Genomic DNA, 27,693 nt, shown 5'->3' with positions numbered 1-27,693 from the left:
ATCAAATGCCAGCCTGTCTCCCCACCCCACTCCATTTAATTTAATTTACCATCGCAGGAAGTAGCCTTAGTTATCCCCAAGAAATCGGAGCAAATGCACCCTTTCCCTAACTCTACGCCCGCTCTTTGTCCTTCCACGCGCTCTTCCCTTTTCCTAGCCAGCGGCATACTGGGCGGGGCGGGGGGGGGGAGAAAAGGGCGTGGCCCCCGCCGGACTGGGCGTCGCGGCCTGGAGTGAGAGGCAGGCGCAAACAATGAGTTGCAGTCCAGCTGCGCCGAAGAAGGTCGCGCAGACGTCGGGTTCGCGAGCGGCGGCGCGCGGGCGAACGCGGAGCAGCCGTGAGTAAAGGGCCCTCCTCCGCGCGAAAAGTCTCCACAGCTTCCCCCCCTTCGCCTCTTCTGTCGCTCGCGGAGTTCTGCCTTGCTTTCTCGCCTGTGCTCCCCACAGCCCTCCCTCTCGAAAGCCTTGCCTTCAAAAAGGAAAACGGCGACAAATTCTGGACTTGGGTCCGTCTCTCTTGCACTGAAAAATCTGCTTTTCCTCAGGGCTCGCGCAATAAGAACGCAAAAGAGCCCCGCTGTTTGAAGGACGAGGCTGCTGAGACTGCAGCCCTTGGACCTTGTCTCCTCAGAGGGAAGCCTTCCTCCCAGGTCAAGGGGCTTCACGCTGCAACCTCCAGTTCCCCACAAGTGGCCAGGCAAGGGAAGTCCACAAGCAGGTATAAAGGCAGCAGTGGAGGAGGCGGCTGTAGATGGCCACTACTGGCCACTATGGCTAGACTCTGCCTCCACGGCTGGAAACCACAGGAGGCGCGAGGGCTCTCGTTTGTGCTCAAATCCTGCTTGCACTTTTCCATCAAGCATCTGGTTGGCCACCGTGGGGACGGGATGCTGGACTGATCCAGCAGGCGCTTCTTATGTTCCCTCCTTGTTTGCTGCCCAACAACTGATAATGTATATTGAGTGATATTGAGTAATATTGGCTAATGCATTGTTTGTTTTTCTCCTCTTATTTTCTTGCCTATCTTCTGCCACTCAGAGTGGCTGGGGCAACCCAGTCCCGGTGCGCAGGGTACAAATAATAAAATCATCAGCATTATTATTATCCCCTGAGGTAGTGTTTGTGTGGTTCCCAGGTGGTCCCCCATCCGGGCATTAACCTACACAGCAGGGCCCAAACTAGACTTTATTTCACCTGGGTTCAGCTTGGCATCTCTTCCCCCACCCCACATGCATTTGTGTACACACACACACACACAGGATGGAAGCCTCAATGGCACCCTTATGGAGACTTCATCTGGGGCAAAAAACACAGCTAGTCCCAGTAGCTACGGTACTGTACACAGACTGGTTTAGCTTCACCGAGCTGGTGGCCTCGCGTGTCTCCAGATCATGTTGCAGCAGCCATTGATAAACTTGCTTTTGGGCTTTCCATTTCCTTTTAAAGTCATCCAAGGCCAGCAGCCATTGCCACATCATGCAGTGGTCAATTCCCAATATTAGTTATGAATACTCCGAAGAGCTACTTCCCTTTGTCCTTCCTGGAACTTCTGTGATGTAATTTCATCCTGTCTGCTACTCGCCCCGCAACACTCTAGTATTGAAAGAGGAAGACGAGGATCCTCTTTATCCATGTTCTCTTTACTATACATAATTCTATAATGTCACGGCACCCCTAAAATCATTTTAAAATGTTTTAGCTAGTTTAAAAACTTAAATTTTTGTGCACTATGGACACTATATACTATATTCCATATTGAGTTGCTTCACCCTTTTCTTTTATACACACTCTTAAAATAGAATTGCTGTAAAAAAAACCACCAACCTTCAAACACACACATGCACCATTCCCTCTTCCACCCACATATTGTATACCAGTGATATGTTTTCATGGGTCTTATTTATACACAGCCATGCTGATTTTTCAGGCATGGTTTGTAGCCACACAACAGTGTTGGCCTCTTCCCCATACATAACTGTATAGCAGTGATGTAAACAATTTACATTTATCTGTATCCTGCCTTTCTTCAAGAAGCTCAAGGCGGTATACACAGTTTTGTTTATTTAAATACTTATCTGTTGCCTTTCTTGGCCAAGTTAATTTCTCTCTTTGCATTTCATTCACTCTGTGTTTGTTCTTCACAATGACACAGTGAGGTCTGAGAGATAGTGACGGCCCCAAAGTTACCAGGTGTATTTCATGACTGAAGTTGTGGATGCAGTTTTCATTACAATTGCCCAACAATATACTCTGCTCTGATTAGTCTTTCTTTTGTCTTCTGCCATCAATGCATTTCCACTTCAGGCTTCCTTGTAAATGCAACTGCATTAAGTATTGGTAGGTTTCAATCACTTGTTACCACATTTTTAAGTTTAGCAGTTTGGCTGGCATTACTGGGACTTGTATAAGTGTTTTACTATCCTCTCCTCCCCTGCGCCACAAGATCCTACATATGATTACTCAAAAGTAAGCTCCACTTAGTCCAATGGGGCTTATTCCCAGGTAAGGTGGACTCTCCTTCATTTGAGGTTTTTAAAAAGTGTTTGGATGACCATCTATCAAAGATTCTTTAGCTGTGATTGTTTAGCAGTGACATTGCAGGGGGTTGAACTAGATGGGCCCCTTCCAACTTTACAGTTCTACCATTCAAAATGAGAGAAGTCTTCATCTGTTACAGCCTTCTCTCACTGTGCAAATCATTTGAAATGTCTGTAAAATTTGGAACCAATTCATACAATTATTTTTGAGGTGCAGTAAAGTTCATGTGATGTCTTGACCACTTCATTTTCACCTCTGAAAATAAGGAGCTGTTTGTGTGAAAAATAAACTGTTCCTAAGAGCACGAGTGTATTACGTCAATTAAAAAACAGTTATTTCATTCAGGACTACTGCGGCTTTTCAGCTGTAGGGAATTTTGCACAAATGGCTCCCTGTGTGAAAATAAAAAGTACGAGGCCATCACACAAGGGTGTTGCAACTTCAAAGTAGTTATGTGAATTGTTCCTATGACTTGGAAGAACATATCCAGGGCCCTCCACTGCATTTTAAAAGAAGGAGAATGCAAGGCATCCTGGGAACTGTAGTTTGTTATAGATGCTGGAAAGGGAGTAACTACAGTTCCCAGGATTAGGGGGAAAGCAATGTACTTTAATTGTGCATTGAATACACTTTAATGTATGGTGTGGATCTGCCCACAGCATTTAAAAGATATAGTTTTAACTCAAAAATGTGGGCACAACCTACTGATGACTAACCACTTTCCATTATAATGGAGAATTTGGTACCCATATAATTCTCCCACTGAAATAAAAAATATTTCAGTTTAGTTGGTTTGTGCTCTTGGAAGGGACTACATAGTAGAGTGCAAAGGGTTTGAATTCAATCCCTGGCCTCTCCATTTAAAACCACCTGGCAGCTGGTGAAGTGAAGTACACTCTGCCTGAGACCTTGGTCTAGTGCAAGGCATAGGCAAACTTGGCCCTCCAGATGTTTTGGGACTACAACTCCCATCGTCCCTAGCTAACAGGACCAGTGGTAAGGGATGATGGGAGCTGTATTCCCAAAACATCTGGAGGGCCGAGTTTGCCTGTGCCTGGCCTAGTGATTCAGAGTTGACAATACTAGGCCGGATGGACAAATATAGTCTTCCTTGCAGTATGATTATGTGTCTTGTGATTTTTTAAAAGATAAAATTTAATTTAAATTAGTTATTTTGGGGGGGACGGACAGACATCTTTTTAAATGAAAGTTGGAATTGGCTTAGTGAAATGGTTTTTGGAGGCACTGCTTTGCAGCAGCCACAATCTTATTTCCAGGTTCAAATTATTGGGTAATTGTCTTTTAGCAGTAGTGCTGTGGGGTGCAGCAAGGTACCATCTTGTACCCAATGTTGATTAAGATCTATATGAAGCTGTTGGGAGTGGTGGTGGACTGGATGAGGGCCAACAAACTTGACTCTGAATCCTGCCAAGACAGAGGCACTGTGTGTTGGTGATCCTCAAGTCCAGATAACTGGTCAGTTGCCTGCTTTGGATGGGGTTGTACTCACCCTGCAAGAGCAGGTTTGTAGTCTGGGGTGCTCCTGTGTCCATCTTTGCTTCTAGACACTCAGGGAACCTCAATGGTAAAAGGAGTGCCTTTTACCAGCTTCAACTGGTAAGACAGCTGCCGCCATTTCTGGACCGCAATTCACCTGTCCACTGTTGTCTGTGTGCTGCTAAACTCCAGGATTACTGCAATGTGCTCTGTGTGGGACTCCCCCTGACGTTGGTTTGGAAATGGCAGCTACTGTTTGCCATCCTGAGCAAGTGCATATAGATTAAAATAATGGTAGTGGTGGTAGTAGTAGTAGTAGTAGTAGTAGTAGTAGTTGTCGTAAGGAATTTCTAGCCTTCCTTTAGCAAGTTGGAAAGCCCAAATGATGGTTGAGGGTGGGGCAGACTTTCACTATAATTCCCACGCAGAAATATTCTAGTGTAGCAGCTTGGATTTTCATTCCTGCACACAAGGGTTCCTCCACAAAACAGATGGTTGGCACTGCTAGTGTTGGCAGCGCTGATCAGACATTTGGGCGGGGGTGTATTTGGAATTGGTCTTCTGCCCGAAACAGATGATTAGAGCAGGGAGTGCCAACCATCTAGAGCGAAAAGCATTCTCCGTTCCACAGGAGGTCTGTATGCGCAGGCTTTAGCTGAGATGCCGAATGCCCTGCCCCACTTTATCACAGTCTAATGCAGGCCCTGTTCTAGAAAAACTATCCATCTGCTGGTCTGAATGTGTTCTGAATGAAGGTGATGGTGTTTACTCACATATTTTTTTAAACGATTTAAAAAATGTTTTAAAAAGGTAAATGTACCCCTGCCCGTACGGGCCAATCGTGTCCGACTCTAGGGTTGTGCGCCCATCTCACTTAAGAGGCCGGGGGCCAGCGCTGTCCAGAGACACTTCCGGGTCACGTGGCCAGCGTGACAAAGCTACATCTGGCGAGCCAGCGCAGCACACGGAACGCCGTTTACCTTCCCGCTAGTAAGCGGTCCCTATTTATCTACTTGCACCTGGGGGTGCTTTCGAACTGCTAGGTTGGCAGGCGTTGGGACTGAACGACGGGAGCGCACCCCGCTGCGGGGATTCAAACCGCCGACCATGCGAACGGCAAGTCCTAGGCACTGAGGTTTTACCCACAGCGCCACCCGCGTCCCTAAAAAATGTTTTAAAAATGATTAAATTTCAAAACTTGGCTTTAAGCAGTAGATCTTACATGCTACAGTTCAGAGAAGAACACTTGCTTCACACTTCATTGAAATTCAGAGAAGTTAGGTGTTTTAATTTATGACAGTTAAATAACTATCATGTTATTAATGTTTGGCAGATAGCATGCTTTTTAATAAATCTCATCTCTGTCAGAAGAACCCTGTCAGAAAGGAACCTTTCCTCCCCCCCCCATCCATTTGTTGTCAATGCGCTGCAGCTATTCAGTTCATTTCACAACAGTTACTTGCCTACCAAAATAGAGATAAAAATTAATAGCTTGCCCATTGCTACATGCATGAATTTTGGTGTGGGGGAATCTTTAATTTCCAGTTTTAGAAAACACTGGTTGTAAATAGCTAGTTGTTCTGAGGATTACCAAACTTTTCTTAAAAGAAGAAGAAACCCTTAAAAGGGATGGGGCAGGAAATACTTTGACTTTTTTTAAAAAAAAAATACTTTTATGTAACCTCAAAGGAATATATAGAAAAATCACGGCCAGAGTTTGAGAGAGAGGCTTTCATTTTGTGTTCCTCTTTAGGAATTCTAGCTGACCAGTGCAGGAACAAATTTTTTTTTGCCTGAACTCTGACTGTGGGAGTGTCTATATACAGTGGTACCTCGGGTTAAGAACTTAATTCGTTCTGGATGTCCATTCTTAACCCGAAACTGTTCTTAACCTGAGGTACCACTTTAGCTAATGGGGCCTCCCGCTGCCGCCACGCCGCAACCGCACAATTTCTGTTCTCATCCTGAGGTAAAGTTCTTAACCCGAGGTACTACTACCAGGTTAGCGGAGTCTGTAACCCAAAGTGTTTATAACCCAAGATACCACTGTAATCTGTACAGGTAAACTGTACCTTTGCTGTAATCTCCTCCTTATACTTCTTATAAGTACAGTGGTACCTCGGGTTACATACGCTTCAGGTTACAGACTCCACTAACCCAGAAATAGTACCTTGGGTTAAGAATTTTGCTACAGGATGAGAACAGAAATCGTGCTCCGGCGGTGCAGCATCAGCGGGAGGCCCCATTAGCTAAAGTGGTGCTTCCGGTTAAGAACAGTTTCAGGTTAAGAACGGACCTCCAGAACAAATTAAGTACTTAACCCGAGGTACCACTGTATCTACAGGGGAACTCCCAAGCACTTTATAGCCGAGTCAGCCCTGGTGCCTTTCTAGTATAAGAAAGAACAAGGGATAATTGGATGACATTTCTACTTCACTTCTGGCACTCTGAAGAACTCTTTTTAGCTGAAAACTATCTCTTAATATTTTTGCTTAGAATTGAATCTAGACCAGTGTTTCCCAACCTTTTTTGGGCAAAGGCACACTTGTTTCATGAAAAAAATCTCGAGGCACACCACCATTACAGCCCCGTGACGTCAGCGCGCAGCGTCACGCCGGGAGGGACATCAATTGCTAGCAAATTACATAATCACCTCCTTGAGGGCTGGCTCATCTTCTCCGAAGGCAGAACCCCATTAATTAACAGCACAGACTCACACCATAGCCAAGACGAGGGGGGAAAACCTCAGTCATGCACAGTCATGCACATGTGGGGGCTAAATGAGGACGAAGACCGGGCAGAGAGCAGGGTTCAAATCACCCCACCTGGCCAGGACAATCCCTGGGTGCTCCCTTGGGCCACTCACCTGACCCACCTCGCAGGACTGTTGTTGCGAGGATAACACGGGGAGAACCACGCGCGCCCCCGGGAGCTCCTTGGAGGAGAAAGCGGGCGATGAATGCAATGCACGAAATATATGAGAGGCGACCAGGTTTTGCAGGTGAGGGGCCCCCGCCAGCCTCCGCTTCCAACACCCGGCGCAACGACGCCGAAGTTTTCCCCCGGGCTCGGCTCGGGGAGCAGCGCTGCTCCCCCCCGGCTCCCCTTCGCCCTCCCGGCTCTCTCTGCCGCCCACTGGGGACCCCCCTCACCTGCCAAGTCCGGAGCGCCGGTGGAAGTTGCATGCATGCACGCAGGGCGCCGCGTTGCCATTGCATTGCACTGCACTCCATGCAACGCCTGCACACATGCATTGCCTTGCACGCCCGCCAAGGGGTCTCCCCGCGATCCGATGCGTCCCCTCCGGCGCGGATGCAGCATTGCAAAAATAAAAAAACCCCGATGCAGCCCTACCTGGGGGGCAGCCTCCGCCGCTCCGCCTCCGCGGGGATCCCCGGGCTCCATCCTGCCGCCCGATCTCCGGGGGGCGCAGGCAGGCTGCGCGGGGTCTGCGCGGAAGAGCCCCTGCCCGCCCGGCCGCCACCGCTGCGCTCATTCCATGGCCGGGAGAAGAGCGCTTCAAACAAAACGCCCGGCCCGCCAGGCCACGCTGGGAAACGTAGTTCGCGCACCCCGCGCGGGCGCGGAGCCCAAGGGCGAGGGGACTACGGATCCCGGCAGCCCCCGCGCCGGGGACGGAGGGGGAGAGGCCGGGTGCAGGGATGGAGGGACGGGTGGGCGAGCGAGTGAGTGAGTGGCAGCCGCCAAGCCTTGGCCGAGAGCTAGGAAGGGCCTCCCCGGAGGAGGAGGAGGAGGAGGAGGGAGGCGCAGAGCAGGAGGGAGGGAGGGAACCCCAGGGGTCATCTAGTGACGGCGCCCCAATCGAAAATTTGACTTTTTTTAAAAAAAAAATCTTTCGATTTTTTAATTTTTCCCGCGGCACACCAGGCAACATCTCGCGGCACACTAGTGTGCCGCGGAACAGTGGTTGGGAAACACTGATCTAGACCACTAGTCTGTCAAGGAGGTCTGGCACTTGCATCTGACACTTTTTGTGTTACAAAGACACATGTCGTGTCTTCAGCAAAGTGAGTTGTTTGCCACACTCATTAAAACTAATTAGTTACAGTTTTAAGGATTATATGTTGCCTGTTCTAATACATGCTGCCTTGTGGCTTTCTTGGTTCAGTATTTAGTCACATGTTCCAGTCAAATTGTGGTTGTATAAAAACAGCAGATTCATCAATTAAACTCAAAGTTGTGCACATAAATTATAACTGGCAGTTACATTAATATAAGTTGTTTACATATTGGATAAAACAAATTTCAAACTACTTTACAGAACTGTATTCGCAAATGCTTTACAGATGTTGGTGGTTTGGGGCTCTGTTCTTTCCACTGAATGTTCCAAAATCTTTCCCTCATAGAACTGTAGAGTTGGAAGGGACCACAAGGATCATCTAGTCCAACCCCCTGCAATGCTGGAATCTTTTGCCCAACATGCGGCTCAAACCCACAACCCTGAGATTAGGAGTCATGGCTTGCTTGATAGACACTCTGTCCTTGGTGCAATCATTCTTCTTGCTGCATTTGAGGACTGAAACTTGCATGGAAGTTTGTACTTGGTAGTGGCACCCAAGCATACACACCCCATCAGATATAAAGAGTGCTTATGTATGAAATGGACACTTTCTCTTTAAAATAGGTTTAAGCAGAGGCTCCTTTCCCAGTCATCAAGAACATGTATTTTGGAATGTGCACATATTGTTGTTTGTTTATTGTGACCATTTATAGTCTGCTGTTTATTCAAAGGTCCCAGTGTGGAACATACATAAATACAGTGGTGCCCCGCAAGACGAATGCCTCGCAAGACGAAAAACTCACTAAACGAAAGGGTTTTCCGTTTTTTGAGTTGTTCCGCAAGACGAATTTCCCTATGGGCTTGCTTCGCAAGACGAAACGTCTTGCGAGTTCTTGCGAGTTTGTTTCCTTTTTCTTAAAGCCGCTAAGCCGTTAATAGCCGCTAAGCCGCTAATAGCCGCTAAGCCTCTAATAGCCGTGCTTCGCAAGACGGAAAAAACGCAAGACGAAGAGACTCATGGAACGGATTAATTTCGTCTTGCGAGGCACCACTGTATTTAAAACCAGAAATTAACAATATAAAGCCTTGCAAAATACAACGTCAGTACAATTCGCAACATTATTTATTTATTGGTTAAATTTGTATCCCACCCTTGCTCCCAATAGAGCCCAAGGTAACACCTGTAGTGTAAACTTTGATACTGGCAATGGAGGTAGAAAACATCGCCTAGGGAAGCAACTTTTTTCCTTTCTCATATATTGCAGTATACCTGCACTGTTGCAATTAAAATTTCCCCAGGAAATCACCTATCCATGCCTGCAGCCATCTCAATTCATGTCTTGATTTTACCCTTTCAGGTATTTAAGAAAGTGAAAACAAAACCAGGATGTTTGCAAAAGCAACGAAGAATTTTGTGAGAGAAATTGACTGTGGAGGAGACTTGATCCCCGTATCTCAGCTCAATAACTTGGACAAATTACAGTTCCTGAACATAGTGACAAAGAAGAAGAAAACCTGGTGCTGGCAGAAACCCAAGTATCACCTCTTATCAGTCACATTGAATGATGTGCTTGCTAAAGATGAACCCATAAAACCAGGTAAAATTAGTTACACGTTGCCACAGGAGATAAGAAAGTATAAAGTCCAAGCCGTTAATAAAAAAGTATTTCAAATCAGACTGCAGAAGATTTGCCCACTTTAATTTTTGAAAACTTTTAAATATTCAGTTTCGTAAAGGCAGATGTTGCCATGTTAATGCATTTTAACATGTCCTTTTAAAGTATATATAAGATACTAATAATTTTTCCAATGCAAACACAAGTGGAATTTTATTGCACTGATGTTCTTAAGTGGCTATCAGGCTTTTCTGTATTTCAGATAACACATCCTCAAGCTGGTAACTTTCAGAGGAGTAAGTCTGTTTCAGAAGAAAAACCCACAGCATTTTTATATGTATTTGCTTATTGATAAAAATATGTATATACCACTAACTTTATAGAAAACATGTACAGCAAATATAAAACCCACAGGAAACACAAGAAAAATGGGAAAGCAAAAAAATTACAAGGAAATGGCCAATCACATAATATTCATCCAACTGAAAAGTCCTGTTGACACACACAAATAATACTAAATGTAATAGTGATGGCACTTCGCTCCCAATGTTTCCATATATTAAATAACATTGGGGGTAGCAGAGTCTTGTGACGCCTCGCAGACATATAAGATTTATTGTGATGCAAGTTTCTGTGAGCTATAGTCCACTTCATCATCAGGTGCAGTCAGGATGAAGCAACTTTAGCAGAACATAGAATCGTAGAATTAAAGCATTCTGTGATTTCTGCTTGTGTTTCCTACCTAATGTTTTGATGGCTAAGCTACTTCTATGTTTTTGCTTGTTTTCCAAGTGGTTGTGGAGTCTGATTTTGTGAAGTACGAGGGGAAGTTTGAAGACTATGTCAAAGGAAACATTGAAACTTCATTTGGGACGATTAATCTAGGAGCTGGAGGAAGAGGTGTTGTGGAAAGCCAGTCGTCATTTGGAAATCTGAAAAAGCAAGAAGCTGACTTACAGAAGCTTATGAAGGATGTCAAGGGAAAGTAGGTATTCAGCTTCAAAGCTGGTATCCTTGTGAAGTTTTTTTTTTAATGCACTTAATATTAAGGCAGTGTAGCTGAAGGTGCAATATTTCCATCGTACTTTCCAGAATTGTGATATTTTTTTTTATATAATAAGTATGTATTTGTTATGAAACAATCTGCATACTTAAAATCAGAATTAACTGACTTTGCAATATGTTTGCCATTTTGCCCTGATGGAAGCTCTCAAGGTAAGCTTTTTTTTTTTTTAAATGTCCATAACTTCTAAGGGGTAATTATTATTATTTCAGGACACATTTAATGTGTGATGTTCTGTTGTGTTGTTGTTGGGTTTCTGTACATCAGAGATTTCCAAAATTCTTGTTGTGACATGTTAGAGTGTTGGCTGTAGTGTGTAGGTGCGTTGCACGAATGCTCTCCGCACTCCTCCCGGGGCTGGGAAGGGGTTAGTTTAACCTCCAGTTTGCTAGTAAAACTGACTATGTCATGAAATGATGCATGTCTAAAAAGTGTGACACCAACATGGAAAGTTTGGAAAGCTCTGCTGTATATTATGTTGGAAGCTGTGCAGAGTGGCTGAGGCAACCCAGTCAGATGGGTGGGATACAAAAAATAATATTTTTATTAGCTGAGTTAGTCTGTTATGACATGTTGGGTGCACAACCCTAGAGTCGGACACGACTGGCCCGTACGGGCAGGGGTACCTTTACCTTTACCTAGTCTGTTATGGCAAAGGCAACAAAGGGTCTTCTAGCACATAAAACCTTAAAAACCCAAAAACCTTATGCCATCATAATTACGGTAGCATGATCGTTGGTGCCTTTACTGATCTTTCCATAATTGCAGTGAGCTAAGTAACCACCCAACTGGGTGTGGCTTTTAAATGGTTTTTAATTGAGGAAGATACAGAACAAGGTACTGCCACAACCTGGAAAGCTGTTGAGCCAAACTGAAGCTTTGTAGCTTTGTAAGCATGCCTGAAATTAATCCACTGGAAAGCTGTATTTTGAATTGGATTAATAGACGAACTAACATGGGGCTCTGCTTGGTGGAATGTGACAGAGGATTAGATTAGTGTGTGCTGGTCTAGTTAGCTCCCTTCCAAGGGGATAAAACTTGGCTTTATACAATTGCAGACGGTGATTTGGGTAGAGGGAATGAGGTGGTGGTTTATTGCTCCAGCACGCCGAGGAGAGACAAGAAACAAGATTCAGAGTTCAAACCCCTTTGCAATTTCATAACTATATGCTATGGGGATTTTTTTCACCAAAACAATAATTCTTCCCACCCCCAACTCCTTTGTGTATACTTGTGCTACTCCTGATCAACATCTGTAGAAACCTACTGCTTCCTATGGAATTGAATAGCCCTAGAATGAATTATCCTTGGTGTTGACTAATCATATAGACTTATTTACTGATGTATGTCAGTTAGGTGAAGTCAAGTGGGGATAGGTAGAGTGTATACTATAGACAGCATCTTAAAAAGCAGAGACATCACTTTGCCAACAAAGGTCCGTATAGTTAAAGCTATGGCTTTCCCAATAGTGATGTATGGAAGTGAGAACTGGACCATAAAGAAGGCTGGTCGCCAAAGAATTGATGCTTTTGAATTATGGTGCTGGAGGAGACTCTGGCGAGTCCCATGGACTGCAGGAAGATCAAACGTATCCATTCTTAAGGAAATCAGCCCTGAAGGACAGATTCTGAAGCTGAGGCTCCAATATTTTGGCCACCTCATGAGAAGAGAAGACTCCCTGGAAAAGACCCTGATGTTGGGAAAGATGGAGGGCACAAGGAGAAGGGGACGACAAAGGACGAGACGGTTGGACAGTGTTCTCGAAGCTACCAGCATGAGTTTGACCAAACTGCGGGAGGCAGTGGAAGACAGGAGGGTCTAGTGTGCTCTGGTCCATGGAGTCATGAAGAGTCGGACACAACAACAAAAAGGTTATACAACCTTTAAGAAGAGAGACAACAGCAACGTGTTTGGAATCCTATGCAGAGAATGCGTATTTGGAATCGCACAGAGCAGGGCAGTAGCTAGCAACAACAACAAAAGGGGGTAGTGAAAGGACTGAGTACTAGATCCTGCTTCTCACCTGTGTACACAAACCTTCTGCTTCAAATACAACCTCCTTAAGTGGCTTTTCCTTGGAGGACCATCTGGGATTTGTTACAAATGTTTGCATGTAACATCTAGTTCAGGTATTGAGTCTCCTTGAAACAGAGGAAGGAGCAAGAACTTTTGCACTTAACTGTGCAGAAGAATGAATATCTCCTTAATTGCTATCCTCCTAGATTTACCTGTTAATTGATATTAGGATGCATTTTCTAGGCACTGTAATAGCTAGCTTGTAAAAGCTTGCTGCAATTGACGTTATTAGCTTAACAGTGTGCCATTAACAGGTTTCTTTGACTATAATGAATCCTGCTCTCTGGAGATTATTAAGGAAGTCTACAATCTTCTTTGGGGAAATATTTTTTCCCATTCTCTTGGCACATTGGGACATGATTACCTATTAATACCATTAGATTTTTGAAAGGATTGCCTGCTCCCATACAAACCAGCCTTGTTGAGACTTTCATCGGAGGTTCTTCTTGTGAATGCCCCTGCTTGCTCACGTGACGTGGCTGGCTGCCAGGCATAAGGTGATGCCCCAGCTATGGAATTGCATCCTCAGATTGATTTACCAGACGCTGACAAACTAGCAAGGAACATCTGCTTGCAAAACTCTTGTTTGTGCCTCTCTGGTTTGCAATTTGCCACCAAAGAATGAACACTTTATCAGCCTCTTACAGATCAGTGCTCTGCACGTAGTTCATGGGTTGTCAACCTGGTCCCTACCAACCACTAGTGGGCGTTTCAGGATTCTAGGTGGGTGGTAGGGAATTCTACAACAGAAGCTGAATCCTCCTTCCATCGAGCACTGATGGGCAGCAAGGAGATTTTTACCATCAAGAAAGATGCATTAGTGGGTGGTAGGTATAAAAATTGTGACTACCCCTGGTGTAGTTAATAAAGATACTTTTTTTTCTGGGTAGCAATTTTTGTCTGTTTCATACTCCTTCCTCAGGGCTGTTAATCTGCACAATACATTGCTGCAACAAATGCTTGAAAGAAAGCATGAAGTTCTTTGTATCCTGACGAAAAGAATAGTAACAACCCAGAAATGTTTAATATCTGAACATATTCAGACAGAAGAAAAAATGGCTAGTATGGTGGGGATAAAGACAAAAGTTATCAAGGTAAGAACTGGAAAAAAATTGAATGCAGTTCATTGTAGATACGTACTGTTGAATTGCACCTTGCACACATTTAACTTGAGTGATTTCAGCTTTACGTACTTGGCAGCTGGCCAGCTGAAATTGTACAAAATAAATGCACGCAGGGCAAAGAGCTGAAGGACTCTCAGAATGGCTTGCCAGGCTTTGGGAAGCTCTTGTGTGGACTCTGGGAGGCTGTCACAAGATTTCATATAGCCCTGCAAGATATGGCAAAAACCTCCCCAGAGTCCAGTAAGCAAGGCGGAAAGAACCTTGTGTGGGGCAAGATCTGCTTGGCGCACCAACTTCAAAAAGGTAGGGATGCTTGCACAGGGTACATTCCAGGTTTGTTTTGACTATACATGATTTTGGCTTTATGCACGATCCCCGGAACATAACCCCTGAGTAAGTTGCAGTTTGACTGTGTTTTCCTAAAGTAAACCATGACATGTTCCATTTAGCGTCTTAAGATTATCTGTGCTGTTCTAGGCCCCTCTAGCTTTCCTGCTTCTGAACAGTCCTCTGCACAAGTATGCAGTGATTCCACATGCCGAGGTGCAATTCTGTGTGACATTCTCCTACGGAAGCTCAGTTGCAAGGAAAGCTTTGCAATAATACATTCCTTTAATTTCCTCGTTTCATTTCGGCACATGCTGGGGAAGCTCCTTATGGATTGTCCCCTAAGTCTAATCAGGGGTGGGAAAACCTTTGGCCCTCCAGATTCTTTTGGACCACTACCCACCACCATCTGTAACCTTGGGTCCCGATGGCTGGGGCTGGGGGAGCTGGAGTCCCAACAACATCCAAGGAAGCCACAGGTTCAACATCCCATGTCTGCTTACTAAAAATTACACGGCTTCATAGAACTAAAGTTCTGTATACATGTTTGTGCCTGCTCACCCGCCAGCCCCACGACTTTCTGCTGGCAGGTGTTTAAGAATATTGGTGCCTGTGAAAAGAAAAAACCATTTCCCTATGGCAGGATTACTCTAGCTGGGGGTGCCTTTGGGCAAGGTACCTTCAACAGGCTCCGCTCTATGCCCCCATCTCCACCTTGCCACTGCCATTTGCTTTGCCCTCTCCTTCTGGGTGCAATCTGCATGACCACCCAGAGGGAGAGTGCAAAGCAAGTGGAGAGCATTGCTTTATTCTCGCCCTGCTTGGGGAAGGGAGGCAGCCAAAGAAAGGAAGAGGAGCATCAGGGCCACGAAGCTCAGGAAGTCAGTAGCTGGTCTCTTACAAAGCTTTGAACCCAGGTGCTCAGTAATGCTGGCCTCTGATCTGCTCCAGATTAAGATTTTGAGATGGCTCTTTTAAAAGAGTGAACCCTGAGCGATCTGAGGGACGTTTGTCAGGATGCTTTTCCTAAACGTGTACTTAAGACACTGCAAAAATGGCGCACCATCTTCTCAATGTGGAAATATTCCAGTCCAGGTTGGAAGCTGTATATCAGCATAGAGGTGCTTTGCCAAGCCTATGTCACAAACTCAGGCTAACCATATAAAACATTTGCGTTGGACTGAAGTCCGATTAAGTCTATTGGTGTAGAAGCTCACAAGCAGTGTTACAGAGATGGTCCCACATGGCTGTGTCTCTTGTCCCCTGGTAAGCAGAAAGTTATATACTGCCTCTATTGCTGGACGATCAATATATAGCCATGGAGGATCATTCTTATGGTAGACCTGTGGGCAATTCCCATAATGGTTTAAAAACCAATTTAAGCTGTTTGGGCACAGCCAACTAGCAGAGGTTGGTATATTAGGACAAACGGGGCACTGTCCTGCCAAACTCAGCTTGCCCTCTGCCATTCCTCATCTGCCTATCCTCTTTCTTCTGCATCAGGCAGAAGTTCTGCCTGTCCTTGACGCTGGTTTCACCTAAGACTTCTCTAGTGGATACCAGCAGCTACGGTACTTGTGGTCAACCTTGTAGAAACAAATTCTGTAACGTCTGCACCCTGTGAAAAAGAACTCTTTTTTGTTTTCCGTTTCATCAACTTGTGTAACTGGCTTAGAAAGGATGGAGAGAGCCTTTTTTGTGGTGTGGTTTTGTTTTGTTTTTTGTAGTGCTACATAACTATGTTGTTTATCTTGACATTCATTTTGTCTGCAAGTTATTACTGGCACTGAATTAAGCCAGTGTAAATTAAAGAGCGGATTAATATCTCCCTCAGGTATCAGTGAGTGAAAATGGGAATGTGATAAAGGATTCTAATGTGATCTTGGAGATCCCTGCTCCCACAGCTATTGCTTATGGTGTAATAGAACTTTATGTAAAGCGTGACGGACAATTTGGTAAGTAATATGTTCATCTTCTTCCCTTGAGCAGCATTACCAAGCTCTGTAGCCTGATGAGCGATGCATTTTTGCTAGGATTAGGACATGATACAGTCAATCAAGTTGTTCACTGTCCGATAACTTTTGAGTAGAGTTAGAGGGGAGAAACAATACAAGGATTTGGAGGTGTGCACAGATGCTTAAAGCCATTCTTGCCTTTGCTGAATTTGAAAATGCACTTTTACATTTAAGAGGGCCTCTGTCCACAGTGTGTTGTCTTGGGTGTATTACAAAAGAGTCTTTCTGTTATCGTAAATGAGCAAACGTATTAGTGACACAAGAGTCTTCCTCCCCAACAGATCCATCTGTCAGAGTCGGTCTTGTTCTTTTGCTAACTCATTCAGCTGCTATAATCCATTGTTGCTCATACACCATCTGCTTTTACAGTAGAGCTTCTCCTAGCCTTTTTTCCCAATCATTCCCCTCCTGCTGAACCTCAATAGTACTTCATAAGCACCCTGCAGGGTTTTGTGTATTTTTTGGTGGAAGTTTCAGCAATTTATGGATGTTCAACACAAAAATGGAAGCAGAGAAAACTTCTTCCACTCTGTCCACTGCCTCTGCCTCCCAAACCTCCCACGGGACTCAAAGCATCAGGCAGGATACAGTTAAAGGAGTTATTGAAAGGGAAATTCACACCTTTGCAGTCCACATCATCCAGTGAGGGTTGCCTTATTTGACCTGCAAAGGATGATCTGACTAGTGCAGGGGAACCAATTTGTCAAATGGCTGGGACCACCTGCCTGTCAAACAACTGACATCATAATGGTCAGGGGTAGCCCAAGACATTTGGGTATCTGAGGCGGACCCCAGAATAGCACTCTCCCTATCAGGGAAGATCTACATCAGGAACAACGGGAGGAGAAGGAAGATCAACCCTGCCACCTTGCCCCATGGGTGGGCTGGCTGTCATAATGGTGTCAGGTGGTTTGGCACTTTGACGTTCCAAAGTCAGGACTTCGAAGCACCTTGCATGCAGCAAGGTGTGGCTATAATGAAGGTCTTTCCCTTCATTTTAGCTGCTGCTGCTGCTGTGCTGATACAAGGAAGGAAAAAGCTATTTTAGCATGACTTTACTGCTTGTGAAGGTGCTTTGAAGCCCCAATTTGAGGACTTCACAGCACATTCAAACTGAGCAGGATTCAGGACGGGGGTTGCATTGAAACCACTTCTTGAAACATAGGGGAGCACTTCATTTTAGCAGAGGTTTCTATCCTACTTAACACTGGGTTCACCCGAACAATGCAGGATTGACCTCCCTGGCCAATTCTGCTTTGTACAATGCTTTAGTAGCTCCCAACAACTAAGTGGTGGTCGGGCACTTCAGAAGCTGCCCAAGGGGGCTTTGTAGGTGTAGGGTGGGTGAGTAGGTGTGGCTTGCCCCAAATGGCTTTGTGGGCAGGCAAAGTTTGGCCTGTGGGCAAGACGTTCCCCGTCCCTGAACTAGTGAGAGAAATCAAAGGCTTCCTCATTACGCCCCTCCAGAGTTGGTGACCTGCAGTGCCTCAGACTTATATGTGTCCATGTCAGAATTGGTGTTTGAAGGACCTGATGCCTGAATTGACACCCGCCTGCTGGGGATCTAGTTTGCAGTGATTTCAGATAGAATTTCTTTTCTACCATTTATGATCCTCTTCCACTTGCTCATCCTCCTCAGCAATGCAAGAGTATCATATAGGCTTGCCTAGAACTCATTTGACATTGGCAAAAGGCCAGTGAAAAGATCCATTTGAGGGGCAGGTTAAATGCAAAGCCTTCAAGCACCTCATTTGTTTGCAGTGTTCATGGGTGGTAGCATATGAGGTTTTTTGGCTGATATAAGAGAACAGGGCAGATATTATTGTTGCTGCGGTTGTTAAGATATCCTGGTTCATCTCCACATATCAATTTTTAACATTATGGATATAATTTGATAGAGTGCTTGTGTGTATGCACAGATCTTAAGATGACAACTAAGCATGAACATTAATGATAAGATATAAACATTCCAGCCTCTGTATCTTCTCCCTGTTGGAATGGTTTGTTTGATCGAGGTAACAAGTGCAACACCCTTGGGTTTATTAACTTCTGCCCTCTTCGTTGCTGCCCTGCCCTTTTTGGTATTTGGTGATCTTATCTCTCAGGCGTCATATAAGATGCATGTCTCCACTATCTCAGTTTATGTATAGGGCAAGTTTTTAATGTTTTATTATGTTTTTATGTGGGGTCTGCTACAGAACAAGAGTCCACAACCCTATCTAATGGGGGGATGCCCAGTGAACGAAGTGTGTCACCAAGCAAACCATATTTCCTCTAATACCCAGTTAGTCACTCCTCCCACAGGAGCTAGTGAAATAAGTATGTCAGCATGGGAATGTAGATGCTGCAAGGCAAGCTGTTTCCACTATTCAGGAAGAATACGCTATAGCAGAAGGGCGTTCCTGATCTCTTTCTTTGGTGCCAAGCAACTTGAGCAAAGAATAACTCCCTTCAAATTGGGCCCATAAAAGTTTTATTGACTTGTGTAGTAAAGTTTTATGGCAGCAAATCGCAAGGGATTATTGCATGCATGATGCTCGATCAGTTTTCCATATTCTGTTTCTTCCCGTTGAATTGCAAAAAGGACCAAGTCTCAAGTTCTGGATTAGCACCATGTGTACCCTTTGTATATAATCTCCTTTATACTGTTGCAATGCTCTTGGAATACTAATTCTGTTTGCTGTATTTAAGTAAGTTTGCCTCTCTGTAGCCCTGCCCATTAAGGTGTCCTCCAAATGGCAGAATGGGTATGAACACAGTCTCGGCTCACGTACGGTCCCCATCTCAGATTCTTGCTCACTTTGCATCCACAGTGAACCTCTGGTTGCAAGTTGATATATTGAAGTGGGGTAGAAGTAAATCCTTCCCACATAATTTCAGGGTAGCTCATATCTGCTCACAAGGGGGTGCTTTGCTTTATGCTTCTGTGTTTTCCTTAATTTCCAATGCTCTTTCTGGGAATGCATCTGGTAGTATTGGTAGCACATGTGGCTCTTGAGTGCTTTATAACTCTTAGCAAACCACAGCCCATATTGCTTGGTGGCTTTGCCAGCATGGAATACACAGTGCCTTTTTGCCAGCTAGAATTAGGGAATTGTAATCATGCAAATAGGCTTTAGGAAGAGTGGGAAGGGGAGTGCTCTAACAGCCACTGATATCACATACAGTGGTACCTTGGGTTACATATGCTTCAGGTTACATACGCTTCAGGTTACAGACTCTGCTAACCAAGAAATGGTGCTTCAGGTTAAGAACTTTGCTTCAGGATGAGAACAGAAATTGTGCTCTGGCGGTGCGGCAGCAGCGGGAGGCCCCATTAGCTAAAGTGGTGATTCAGGTTAAGAACAGTTTCAGGTTAAGTATGGACCTCTGGAATGAATTAAGTACTTAACCTGAGGTACCACTGTAGCTGTGAAGCTTGGACAGTTGACCAGCTGTGATATGGTTTGTCCACATTAATATTTGGGGGGAGGTCCTTTGGCTGTATGTACAGTATACATTTAAAGCACATTTCGTTGCCGTCCCTAAAAAAAAGAATATTGGGAACTGTTGTTTGTTAAAGGTCCTGGGAACTGTAGCTCTGTGAGAGGTAAATTGCAGTTCCCAGAATTCTTGGGTAGGCAGTAAGTTTCAAATTTGCTTTCCATATGGTGCAGATCTGGATCACAAGTCCAGATGCCACTTACTCCTGGCTGCTTCCTATCTGGCTTATGAAGATATCTTTTCCTCCTGCCTGATCCTGGAGTTCAGAAGGATAACGCAGGCTTCCAGACAGACTTACTCACTTGGGACATTATTAGATAAGATTGCCCTGGGAACAGAAGTTAATTCAATAGCGTTACCAATATCTCTTCTTTCCAATGTTCGCAGTCAGCTCTTATTAGCTTTAACAGAGGCACGGGGAGCGCCATGGCAGAGTCTCATTGCTCTTGGGAATAGCTTTAATTTGTATTGCTCTCTCTCTCCCCCCCACTCATCTTGCCATGTTGCTTGCATGGGTCTCAAAGGGTTTTTAATATGCCAACAGCTCCACAAACAATTGCTTCCTCCATCTCATTCTCCAGCGCAGAGGTTTGCGTGGCCGCGGCCTTTTTATCTTTATTGGAAATGCTTCTTTCCTGGTGCTCTGTTTGTATTTCCCTTTTTATACACGTCCTCAATTCAGCGAGAAGGGATATGGATGTGGAACAGTTATATTTAAATTCCAAAAATGGGCTGTGAAGTTGACAGTTAGCGTTGCTCCTCCCGTCTTACATTTATCCTTAAGTCAGCTGTTCTCTTCATGCAGATTTCATTACAGTTTTGTAAGAGTGCTGGGGAAAGTGAAATCTCTTCCATTTTCTCATAGATCCCTTTCTCAAAACATCCGTGTTGTTAACTCTGGGTCTGATGATAATTTGTTTTCTACGCAATTGACATGGAGTCAGTTACCTAGATGAATGATGGACTCTCCCTCACTTGGCGTCTTTAAAGATAGCCAGTGGAAATCTATCATCTGTCGAGGGATCTTCTAGCTCTTGGGTTTTTTCAGAGGAAGGAGTTGAACTAGAGCAGTGATGGCCAAACTTGGCCCTCCAACTATTTTTGGGACTACAGTTCCCATCATCCCTGACCACTGGTCCTTTTAGCTAGGGATGATGGGAGTTGTAGTCCAAAAACAACTGGAGGGCCAAGTTTGGCCATCACTGAAGTAGAGGGCCTCCAAAACCACTCCCACTCCTTTAGAAAGTTCACATCCACACTACAAATTAAAGGAGCATTGCTTTCACACACACCCCAAAGAATCCTGGGAACCAGAGTTTGTTGAGGGTGCTGGGAATCTTTGGAAGAGGCAATGTGCTTTAAATGTATAGCGCGGCTGCATCCAGAAACAAAGCATATATTATTATTTTAGTCTTTCCTTCTGCAAAAAGAGAGTGGTGCAATCTGACTGTTATATTTTCTAAAAGCTTATAAAGCATAGAGTGAATTGATTGTGATACTCAAAAGTGCTCGCCCTTCCTTCCTTCCTTCCTTCCTTCCTTCCTTCCTTCCTTTCTCTCTCTCTCTTTTTCAAAAAAGATCACACCTTGAATAGAAAGGGGCGGGTCATTTAGCTGCTGCCTCTTCAAGATTCCATACGAGTTCTCTGAAAAGTCAGGAAAAACCTCCTTGACTCAAAGTCCTTTCCTGACTGGGCTGCATGTGTGGCCTGATGTCCACTAGGGGGAGTGGTGGAGCCAGATCCAAATCTAACCAGTTCCATCCTTTGTCAAAAGCAAATCTGCACATATTTCTGTGTGGGCCACGCAGAGCAAACTTAACCCAAAGGTGTGTGGTCAAGTAGCCCATCCTATGGGAATGGTACTTAACGATAGCAAGCCATACAATATTTAGGTTTTCATTCCATTCTCTTTCTGTAGAGATGGGACAAAGAGGGAGTATGAATCCTGAATCGCTAGGACTTAACTTCCTTTGGGTTACAGCGGAAAAACCGTTAACGGTATTCATCCTAGTAGTTTGCTTCTATTAGCAAATGTGTATTTTGATGAACGGACAGCCGAGTAAATGGACAGTTAGATACAATCTCTTTCACATAACTGTGGGTCTCGTGGTGTGATGCGGTATTTACAGTAACATGACGGGGGGATTTTTTTCTCATGGCAACCTTCACTAGTTAAAAAAAAATAAACATGGTACTTGGATCCAATTCTCATTTATATCTTTGAGGCGCTGTAAACTAAACATACCTTTTAGCAAACTTGCTAATTAGCTACGATTGTGTAGTCCTCCTTCCCAACCAGTTAAAGACTTGCTGGTCAGTAATTTAGCAGTTTTCTTTTTCTCTCTAAAAGTTCAGGTCCACAGGAAGAAAAGTTTAAATTGTGTGTGTGTTTGGCAGGCTAACATGTAATCAAAAGGCATCTGCTGGGTAATTTTTTTGTTGCTGTGTTTCCAAAGTCTTTCTGGATAACTCAACCAAGCCCTTTCTGTTTGACAGAATTCTGCCTGCTACATGACCAAGAGGGTGGCTTTGAAAGGGAGAGCATGGAAGGAACGGCTTATCATTCTGCAGCTTTCCGATATCCTTTCTTCCCCCATCTTCTGGATGCTGTCGATAGCGAGAATCCGCCAGGCCCTGTTCCCAGTGACGCCCCATTAAGTGTTTTGAGCAAAGGTAGGACTGAGTGGAAAGTGTTAAGAAGTACAAAAGAAAACCTGGCTCACATTAAGAACAAAATGGGAGATCAACCTGTTTTCAGTTTTAAATAGGTCTTCTGAAAAGCTCTTAGATATCAGGGTACACAAAGGAACGTTGGGATGTGTGGGGGAGAAGAGTGGTGGAGATACATCTGCCAACCTGATTGCTGCAGCATGGAAAGAGGGGTTTAAAATTCCCCTCCTGGTCTGTATTTACCAATTATATTGGTATTGCAGCAAACTTCACACCCAGCCCTTAGCCTGAGCAAGACAGTGTTGTACAACTTACTGTTAAATGGAGAGGAAAATACTGGTGTCAGCTGCTGGTTCATAAAATTCTCATCCCTCCGAGTAGAAAAGGCCACATGCTCCACATGTTGATATGTACAAAATAAAGAGGTTGTGTTTTGGATTTGGGCAAGGATTTTTTTTGTTATCAATGAATTGAGATCCTCTCAATGGATTTGAGATTGGTGTTCACCATTGGATACATTTATACCACTCTTCCCCTCAAAGTACGTATGTGGGTTTGCTTTGGATTCCCCCCCCCCAAAAAAAAATATAAAATAAAATGGGAGGAGGAACAAATTATATCTTCCCCTTTGTCCACCTCCAAGCTGCTCTGTACAATTGCATTCATATTTCTGGAGCGTTTTCTGTGCACACGTTTTTCAAGGTGTGGTTTCCTTTTACATAGCATGCTATTGGTCTGTAGGCTCCTCTCCTGGACAACCATTACAGCATGTGAAGGTACCAAATGTCAAAATGTGGTGCTTTGGAACGTGTGCTTCCTGTTCTGCTTGGAAGGTAGATCATCCCTTGCCATGAACTTAATTGCGAACTATTTTGGCTACGCTGTGCCCCTTCCAAACTGTTCCAAATTAATGTTTTAGGATGCACGCATGGAATAGCAATTTTTGGAGAGCATTTGTTGCACAGCATGGAAACATTTCCTTAATTAAATTCCCCAGCAGAGGCTTACTTAGCACCTTGACCCTGCAGAACCTTGTTTTTGCTCAGGAAGCGCCGCCTGACTCAACAAAGCCAGGAGAGAGGTAGATGCAGAAGCTGTAAATGAGGGTCAAATTGAGATTTAGGGCAGCGAAAATTGGTTGCTGGTGTGTGCTTGCTGTATCTTGCCCAATTAAGGTCTAGTCAGACAAAGTTGTGGCAAGAAAAAGAATTAGTTTGCAGGACAGGGGAGAGCAGGTTGCAGCTTGCTTTGCCTTACAGCTCTGAAGCTGCTTTTTCTGCTTCAGTAAAGTGCTTCCATAACACCTTTGCATAAGGCCTCTGAATGTGGTCTTTTCCCCAAGTTGGTCCAGAGTGATGATAAAAATCGGCCATTTTTCAATCAATGAAACAAAATAGGACTTTCTCTGGAACAGGTAAATTGATTGAAAAAAAGGAATCTCTTTGTATTGCTGAAATTGAAGTGATTTTTGTTGAAAGTCTCCCCACGACTGTTTTTTTGGTTTGCTGATCTATGTGACTATTTCAAAGGCTTGTGGCTGCTTCTTGATTTCATTGGCTTACTCTACCCAGTTCAAGCAATCCTTAAGCGTATTTGCAACTGATCCAAATTTAGGCCTCATTTGCCATTCAATCCCAGGTTTTATTATCTGCTCTATAAATGAATAGTACATGAATGTACTATGGGTTTTTCTCTTTTTACGGGCTGAGTGCATCCAGAAAAAGCATTTATGTTGCAGTTTGAGTTATGTTTGAGTTCTGGGCATTCACTGTGCTAGCTACTCTTCATACATTTTCTGCACATAAAAGCTTCCTCTTTCTAGAATTGCAGGTTGTTTTTTAAAAAAGAAATCAGTTTTCAAAATAAATGCTGCATTTGTAGAGTTGCCCCATAAACACCCTGATAAATCATAATGGAGTAAAACATGTACAGTATATTTATATAGATGTAGCATTTATTAAAATGAAACAAAAAACCAAGAAATAAGTGGTGCATTGGGTGAAAAAGGGAAAATTCAGCATTTTTTAAAAAGTTTCTGTTAATGAAGAAGCAGCACAACAATAATTAAGAACAGATATGCTGTTTAAAAAAAAGTGAGAACCTGGGGCCCTCCAGATGTTGTTGAACTCCAAATCCCATCAGGTCCAGCCAGCATGGCCAATGGGAGTTGAAGTCCAACTTCTGGAGCGGCACCGGTCCCCCGCACCCCTAAACCATTTGCAGAGTTTTACCTCTCTAGTGCAGTGCAAGCTTTCCTGCAACAAAACCCAGAAGTGGAGTGCAAAGTAGTTAACAAATGGAAGGCAAATTTGGCACCGCGCTGTGATTTCTATCCCAGGAAAGATTGTATTATTACGCCTTGAAAACATATTTAGTGATGCTCTAATTCAGAAATGGAGATCTTGTCCCGTCGTCCCCCAAACTGCAAGCCCCAGCCCCAGCCAGCATGGCCAATGGTCAGAAATGATGGGAGTTGCAGTCCAATAACATCTGGTGCTGCATCCCTGCTTTTAAAAATGTTTCCTTGAACTGGTAACCTTTGGTTGAGATGCTGTTGAAAGTGTTGCCCCTTCAAATCCCTTTCAGTGTGGTTTCTATTAAGTGGTTGCTTAATGTGTGTTCCCTTTTGTCTCTGAAAGATGCCTTGCAGTTCAAGACCCATTTCCAGCCCTTCATGAAGCTAACGGAGGAAAAGCAGGGAACTTTATACCAACTACTCTGTGATTTTCTGCTTCAGGAAGAAATGGTGACTGAGCTGGAGGATGTGGTAATCTTTTTCTTTCTTTCCAAATACACAAACGTTCTCCTTTTTATTTATAAGCAATAATAGCTGATTTTCAAACCGCCCCCCCATGGGCTAATGTATTTCTGGTCCCATATTCAGCCTCCCATCAACATTGTCTGTTCTTTACAGCTGGACCATATATGTACAGAAGACAAACCAGAACTCCTTGTAATGGTGGAGTCAAAGCCACCAGAGCAGAAAAACATAGAGGATTTCTTACAGCTTGTTGGAATCCGTTTACGGAACAAACAGTTCCTGCAGAAGGACCCACTTTCCAACAAGGAGCTCCTCTTAGCGGCTCACATCCTCCTCAGTGCTATAGCAGGTACAGTAAGAAAAAAGAAATTAGCTGTTTGGTGGTTCTAGAACTGGGAAAGAAGCACCCACCCTGAAAGACTTTGGAAAACGGACAACAGCTGTAGGCTAGATTGGGTCAATGGCCAAATTTTGTGTGAAGCAGTTGCCATTTCTTCCCTTCCGTGACATCATTTGTCTACTCTATTCCAACTCCCTGCGATGAAGGAATATTTTGCCCAACGTGGGGCTTGAACCCTCAACCCTGAGATTAAAAGTCTCATGCTCTGCTGACTGAGCAATTTTGCTTTCTCCTGTGATAGAAACAGCATGTAGTCTTGAGCAGCAGCATTGTGAGTGCAAAGCTCAGTTGCCTGGTTCAAGAAGCCAGTTTGCTACATTCTGTGAAGTTGATGGCTGGTAAATTGAGGCTGGGAAGAGAGATGTTCACTTCTGCTGGGAAACCTGTTAAGCTATTGCTGGTTCCTGAAGAATAGCGATGTCTGTTCTGCTACTTGATTATTATTTTTTAGAATTATTTTTCTCTTTGCCTCCCCCCTGTCCCCCAATTCTAGATTTCATGAGTTTACGTTGTTAAGGTTTCCATATAGGCTTGTTTCACTGATATGTACAAATTTTCAATTTCATCCTTCCGAAAGTTTCGGTTTGCCTCTTATTTTCTTGCTGCAGAACTGTCCGATTATGCACTTGTCCTGCTTCGCGCCTGCTGCGAACTCCAGGTTGTCCCCGCTCTATGTTGCTTGGTAAGTCCTACAATCGCAAGTGTGCAAAGTCACGATAGCAGCATGGCTTTGCCCCTTGCATTATCCGTGGGTGGCATAGCCAGTAATCAAGGATGTTGACAATTCTCATCAGTAGCATGTGGAGGGCCAGAGCCTCTGCCATTCCTGGTACATATGGCCCCACCCCCATTATAGCCTCACATGAGCCCTAGGATAGGCTGAGAGATACTGACTGACAAGGTCATCTAGTGAGTTTCCTGAACTCCAGTCCTAGTTCAGCACTCTCTCTAGACACTTCCTAAATATTTTAAGTTCACCCTTGCTACTGAAGGGGTTCACTTGAAACTTCATTGTAAATGCCTCTTAACCTTTCTTTCTCTGTGTCTCTGAACAGCCTAACAGGACCTCGACGGATGGCACGCTAACACTTGCAGATCCAGCGCTAGCTCCCCTTGCTGACACCCAAAGGTTTCAGATAGCACAAAGGCTATTTGCTTTATCAAACATTAACCTTGAGATGACCGAGTCTTGCATAAAAGCTGTAACCATGAAGAAACCCAGGTTTTCCCCAATCATTCTCTATATAGCATTGTATGGACTTCATGCATTAGGCTGTAAAACAGCTCAGGCTTGAAGCAGCGGCCTGGGTGGTTTAATAGGATAACTAACGGCAGTATTTAATATCTGTCATAATAGAGTTGGACCTGGCTGATTTGCATCATTACAATGGGAACATGGGCAAATTGGCTGTGCCACTGGAGCATGGCAGAAGTTGAAATGGAGTGTATAAATGAAAATACTGAAGAGCCATGCAAGGGCGCTTCATCTGCAATGCACATATTAAAACACATCTTCAGTTTTTGTCTCCTCAGAGATTACTTCAGAAGCATCTATTTGTTCTATAAGCAGCCTTTGCTTTATTGCTTTGTTAGTGTTTGTATATACTAGAGCAGAGGTCTTCAGTGAGTTGGGACCAACTAGTGGGTCTCAGCCTGATCTACTGGCATTGCAAATATATGGTGAAAGAGTAAGCAAGGCGTCTCCAAATGCATGTTTCAGTTAAAAGTGGATCTTGGGTCTGAAAAGGTTGAAAATCCCTGTACTAGAGAGTTTTGTTATCCAAAACATCTTTGTGGAAGGAGTCATTTCAAATCTGACCCAATTCCCTTTCCTTGAGGAAGAGGTTGTAGCCACACATGCTTTGAGTGCAAAAGACCCTTGGTCTGACATCATGTAGGTGTTAGCAGAAATCTAGGGGTGCAAGGAGAAGTCTTTGCTAAGTGGGCATAGTATAAGGAAGCATTGTGTATTCATCCTGCTCATCTGGGTTCCACCCCTTCCTTTGAAACGGTTTAGACCTTTGGAAAAAGCAATAAGGTTTTGAAACATGCCCTATATTAACTGGGATGGCGTATTCAATGTTTTACTCAATAAAAGAGG

General features: G+C 44.2%; 1 protein-coding gene across 3 annotated transcripts; it reads left to right on the top strand.

The window, feature by feature from the left end:
- Positions 1-189: 189 nt before the first annotated feature.
- On the top strand, positions 190-27,124 carry GSDME (gasdermin E). 3 transcript variants are annotated; one of them, XM_028749902.2, is made up of 11 exons: positions 209-338; positions 2,153-2,190; positions 9,415-9,654; positions 10,465-10,657; positions 13,734-13,905; positions 16,097-16,217; positions 22,258-22,434; positions 25,071-25,198; positions 25,346-25,541; positions 26,201-26,274; positions 26,648-27,124. In XM_028749902.2, the coding sequence occupies exons 3-11, from the start codon at positions 9,444-9,446 to the stop codon at positions 26,885-26,887; spliced, it is 1,512 nt and encodes a 503-aa protein (XP_028605735.2). In that variant the 5' UTR covers positions 209-338; positions 2,153-2,190; positions 9,415-9,443; the 3' UTR covers positions 26,888-27,124. The 3 variants fall into 3 exon arrangements, with proteins under 3 accessions (XP_028605734.2, XP_028605735.2, XP_028605736.2); XM_028749901.2 differs by lacking the exon at positions 2,153-2,190 and having other exon boundaries at positions 190-338; XM_028749903.2 differs by lacking the exons at positions 209-338; positions 2,153-2,190 and adding an exon at positions 452-718.
- The last annotated feature ends 569 nt before the right edge of the window (positions 27,125-27,693 follow it).

This window comes from Podarcis muralis, chromosome 12 (genome assembly GCF_964188315.1).
Source record: "Podarcis muralis chromosome 12, rPodMur119.hap1.1, whole genome shotgun sequence".
Classification (NCBI taxonomy): Eukaryota; Metazoa; Chordata; class Lepidosauria; order Squamata; family Lacertidae; genus Podarcis; species Podarcis muralis.
Note: the sequence above shows the minus strand (reverse complement) of the source record. Positions and strands in the feature narration are given on the sequence as shown.